This window comes from Chaetura pelagica, unplaced genomic scaffold (genome assembly GCF_000747805.2).
Source record: "Chaetura pelagica isolate M959 unplaced genomic scaffold, ChaPel_1.0 scaffold426, whole genome shotgun sequence".
NCBI lineage: Eukaryota > Metazoa > Chordata > Aves > Apodiformes > Apodidae > Chaetura > Chaetura pelagica.
In genome coordinates, this window is record NW_009953576.1 from 57,938 (window position 1) to 63,130 (window position 5,193).

Below are 5,193 nucleotides of genomic sequence, written 5' to 3' on the forward strand. Positions count from 1 at the left end.
CTCGATCAGAACAAAAATCAAAGCAGCTATCCCAGGTAAGCAGTCCTCAGCTCTTTCCAGTGTGAAAAGAGACAAAAGGCTTCAGAGCACCAAGTAACGCCACACAGTGGTTCAGGGCAGTGAGGAATTCCCCCTCATGGGAGCTGCAGGGGGAATGCAGCTGGGATGTGGTCAGGCACCATGGTCACTGTCCTTTGCCTCTGCTCATCCAGAAACACGTTGTCTCCTGACTGCAGGCAGCCAAGGACAGGTCTGGGGTGGCTCACGTGCAGCACAGAGTCCCAAGCAGAACACCAAGGCCAAGGGGGAGACAAGCACCGAATGTGGGATCACAGATGCCACTGGCTGCAGTGCCTGGGACCCTTCAAGATGACAGAAACCCCAGCACATACATAGACACTAGTGAGCTAAGCCACCTCCCAGGAGGGCTGTCACCTGCTCAGGGCTTTCAAGAGCATCTCTTCCCAGGCACCAGAGCTCACATCAAGGCCACCTGGGCAGCTGGAAGAGCTACTCCAGACCCCTCTCCTCCTGACCACAGCCAACATGGGGAAGAGCCAACACTCTGTCACTACATCCTCTACTGACACTGCATCTCAACCAGCTGCATCTCAACCATGCACACTCAGCAGCTGGCATCTGCCAGCACACACCTGGGAAGAGACCAGGAGCCTCATTCGCAACAGCTGAGCCTAGGGGGGCACCAAGACCCCAAGAGGAGAGTTTCTGGGTCGTGGACTATGTTTTCCCTGTGCACACCCTCCCAACAAGCTAAGCCTGCTTCAGGCACCCTGGAGTGCTCCCTGCTGTCCTTCGCAGGGCTGCTGAAGACCAGGAAAATGGGCATGAGACCTCACTTTGGAGCAATCAACTGATTTTGCTGAGGAGTAGCTGCCACCAAGACCCCAGGAAGCATCTGTATGTGTAACCACGTGCACTTTGATTCCAGCATGAAAACTGAGCACGTGAAGAGAAGTGGTGGCTGCAGGACCTTCCCTCTCCTCTCTCCCTGCCCTCCTCTCCTCAGCCCCCTCCTGTGAGTCAGTCTCTGCACAGGCAACATGGCACCTTGCCAGCCACTGGAGCTGACCATCTGCACAGTGGGGACAGTTGTCAGGAAAGTAGCAGCGATCCCCCCAGCTGGTGTTTCTCCAGAGGAGCACTTCAGGACTCCTGCTTCCTGGGCTTTTGCAGCAGACTCCTCCCTCCTGCTGCCAACTGATGCCCAGTGAGAGCTCTGACCTCCACTGCTAAGAAACACCATCCCAACAAGTGGGGAAGGTTTGGCTCAGGTCCTTTTGTGCAGCGTGGAAGCAGGGAGCTGAGGATAAGCCCTGACTGCTGTCAGCAGGCACTCGTTGCTGATGGCTTGTGTGTCCCTTCCTCGACCAGGGAGACAAGCACAGCCGTGGCCAACAAGCAGGTCAGGTTCCCCACATCTCTGATGCTACCTGAACTGCAGCTGGCTGAACCAGCTGCTGACGGCACAGTCCACACGCATCACCAGGGAGATCCCCAGCAGGAGGCAGATGCTGCTCACCACGAAGCCCAGTGACTCAAAGAGGAACCTGCAGGCACAACAGAGGCTGTCAGGGTATCACAGCCAGCATGCCTGCAAAGACAGGCTGCTGCCCTCACTACCAGCAGACTCGTTTTCCTGATAGTGAGAGGCTGGTGGCACCCCCGATCCTAAAAACTGGATTACATTCAGTCCCCAGCAGTTGCTGCCTGCAACCTGCACAGCTCTGTTAAGAGGTTAAGGGGCCATTCAGGACACAACCCAGGTGAGAGTCTGAATCCCTCAGACGCCAAGGCCACCCCATGCTTCTACTAGTCCAAATGTCTGCTAGTTTAGCATCTCTAGGTTTACCATTCTTGGTCTGGTATCCCTACCTTTGGCTCTCTGCCCAGCTTCCAGGTGGGCTCTGTGTGTCCTCAGAAATTAAGATGTGTTGCTAAGGGACATAGTTTAGTGGTAGACTTGGCAGTGCTGGGCTAAACAGTTGGACTTTGATGATGTTAGAGGTTTTTTCCAACCAAAATGATTCTATGATTCTGTGATTCTAAGATCAGAAGACATTTCTGTGCTCTAACTGGAGTTCAGCTTCTGAACTTTCACAAGCAGAAATTAGTTAAGGACATTCCTACAGCCCCTACCAGTCACACAAGATTGATCACACAGTCTTTTCTACCATTAAAGTCTATGAACTCTAGACAAGATGTCAGGGATATGAGCCCTAACACAGCATCAGAGCAACTCCTGGGACTTACTTTGGGGCAAAGACCTTCCAGACCATGAGGTGCCTCCTGAGGATCATCGCTGCACAAACACAGGCCAGAAGCTGTGGGGGATATCAGGAAAAACAAGTTATAAGTGACTCTGGAGAGACCTCCTGGGCCCTGCGTTGACATTTGAAGGTGGTACTAAATTGCACACCTGGGAGGCTGGTACAGCCCACACCAGAAACAAGCATCCCAAAGAGGATTCCCTTCCATTGTGTCCTCAGGTCAGGAAACAAACAGCGTGGGGTGCACACAGGCTCTCTTTGGCTGTCCCCAGGCTGGGACAGCATAGAGGAGGGCTCAAACTGTGGCTGGAAGGGCTAAACCCCAGAAAGCGATTAACTCATTTCACAGGATTAGATTTCTAATGTTTAGCTCCCTACATCATTGCAGCACAGGACCAGATGAAGAGCAAAGCTGATGAAGAATAAGATAGGAATGGTCAGGAAGAGGGGGAGCAAGATGACAACCCTGTAGTTTCTAAACAGACATTGCCATTCTGGGCAGATGGGTATGAAAAGCAGCCTAATCCATATGAGGCTTCTATGCTGGAGCCCTTCCCAAAGCACAGAGCAAGGCTGAGATGAGGATCTGTGTCGCTGCTTTTCCACCTGCAACCAGATGTATCACCCCTGGTCTGTCTGTTCTGTGGCTGAGTGCCTCAGATGGTGGTGTTCTCCCAGAACACCCATTTCCTCTCAGATGGCCTCCCTCACAGGCATCCCACCTCTGCCCGTACCTGTGTGCCAAGGACAAAGAGGTACTTCAGCCCCAGCTGCAGCAGAGCAGTGGAGAACTTCTCTGGGGACTCCCTCAGCCTCATCTCCATCATGTGTTCCTCCACCTCCTGCAGCTCCTCCCGGGGCTCCTTCTTGGGCTTCCTCTTCTGCAAGCTGGGCATCTCACACACAAAGGGCCAAAGGAGGAGTAGAGGGCAGCCAACTACCTCAAGGACAAAGGCACATGAAGTTACTGGAGCCCAAGAGGTGAGGAGCAGTCTAGGCTCTGCCATCATGCCCTGGACGTGCAGGACGCATATACCCCAGCTCCAGTTTGCTGGTCAGGCACAGCTGCATGGAGGCTGCAGGCCATGGGCAGCTCTGCGGCCCCAGAAGGGGACAGTGAGGATGCTGCTGTTCAGCTGGTGCAGGAGCCTTCATCACCTTGTGCTCAGCCTGCAGGCCTCCAGAGAATGCAAAGCAGCCAGCCATGTCTGCTCAGGCCCAACAGCCCAGGAAGAAATTGATTTACCTGCAAAGAGGATATGGGAGGCAAAGGTGTTGGCGCCCACCAGGACAGCAGGCAGGAGGTTCGTGCTGTGGTCAAGGTGGAAGCCCACAAAGGCTGCATTCCAGTGGATGGCTGGGAAGATGGGCTGGTGGCCTGTGGAATAGAAGAACTGGGAAGCAGCAAGGAGCCAGGAAATCACCGCGTACCAGGGCACCGAAAAAGGCTCTGAAAGATTTTTTAGAAGACAGAGAGAGAAAAAGAGAGAGAGAGATTAGCATTGAGGAACATGACAGATCCATGGTCACAAAAAGCCCACTGGGTTTTCTTCCAAGTTTCCTCCTCATGCTCTCCGTTCTGACAGACAGAAACCAGTTGTGGTCCCACAGAGATGTTCTGAGGGGCCAGGCATTCTCACTGCTGCCTGCCCTGTTCCTGGACTCTGTGAGCAGCAGCGGGTTCAGTGGCTGCTCATACACTGGGGTGAAGGGATGGGTGTAGAGACCCCTTCCCTGACATAAGGCACTCCTCCTCCTCCCACGGTACATCCCTGCCACACACTTCCCTCTTCTATTAGAGGATTTAAGCAACTCTAAAAAAGCTAGGTAGGTCCTTGAGGATCAGTGCACCACTACTCCCCAAGAGCAGAGACCAGACCCTGCCTCTCCCACTCCCATAAGACAACGTCGCTGCAGATGAAGCCCAGATCACAGAGCATGCTCTGTGTAGCCCTGACTCACCGACATCTCCAGCAAGGCCTCTGGCACGTGTGTGGATGTGCAGCAGCACGAAGGCCTCCAGGAAGAGGAGCAGGAAGGCAAGGCTCAGCCGCTCACTGTGCAGGAGCATCAAGAGGAAGCTGAGCAGGGTGAGAGCTGTGAGCAGGGCTGCCGAGTAGACGCTGCCCAGCCCGTACGCTGCGATGGTGGCCCGGCAGCTGCCCCGCTCTAGGCGGCTCTTCTGAGACTCCTGCATCCTCTTGTAGATCTGAGGGATGACGTGGAGGAAGTCAACTTCAGAGCTGGGAACCCCCAGGTAGGGAGTGACGATGGATCCTGCTGATTCCTGCGTGTTCTTTGCCAACACCGTCATGGGATTGCACAGCAGAAGCAGCAGCCCCACCGACGCCAGACCATAAGTAGCAGGAGATGCAGAGGACCACCAGCGGGAAGCCCCAGCGCACAAAGAGCACCAGGGGGCCCGAGCTGTTCAGGTTGCCGTAGTGCCGCAGCCAGCTCCGCACTGTGTACACCAGCCCGGCCAGCAAGGCCACGCACAGGAGGTAGAAGAGGTTCTTGGCTCGTGTGTTTCTCAGGCTGGCAAGCGGGGAGAGGAAAAGAGAGGGCCGGCACTGAGGGATTTCTTCACGGCACTGATGGAAGAAACTGGAGAGGCGCACGCAGATGAGGAGCGCGGCCACGAGGCACAGCAGGTACCAGATCTCTCTCCGGTAAGAAGAGAAGCTGAGGAGCTGCTGCCTGGGGCCTTCTGGCAGAGTCAGGCGACCATCCCAGTGGAGCTTCCCTACCAGCAACACCACCAGCGAGGCCAGCAGGAAAGGGGCAACCCGGGCCTCGGCCACCACGAAGCTGTCAGAGAACATGGCCCCGCAGCGAAAGAGGAGGATGCTCATGGGGAAGGCCAGCCCCAGCCACGCCCGCAGCCTCTGCCTCAGGCCAACGC

General features: G+C 55.3%; 1 protein-coding gene across 1 annotated transcript in view; it reads right to left on the minus strand.

Moving 5' to 3' along the window:
* Nucleotides 1–625: 625 nt before the first annotated feature.
* The window catches only part of PIGO (phosphatidylinositol glycan anchor biosynthesis, class O), a 17,201-nt gene continuing 12,633 nt past the window's right edge, over nt 626–5,193 (minus strand). Inside the window, 7 exon segments of the mRNA XM_009999701.1 lie at nt 626–653; nt 1,452–1,568; nt 2,272–2,342; nt 3,023–3,225; nt 3,535–3,738; nt 4,251–4,647; nt 4,649–5,191. Of these exon segments, the coding sequence (XP_009998003.1) occupies nt 626–653; nt 1,452–1,568; nt 2,272–2,342; nt 3,023–3,225; nt 3,535–3,738; nt 4,251–4,647; nt 4,649–5,191 (1,563 nt within the window).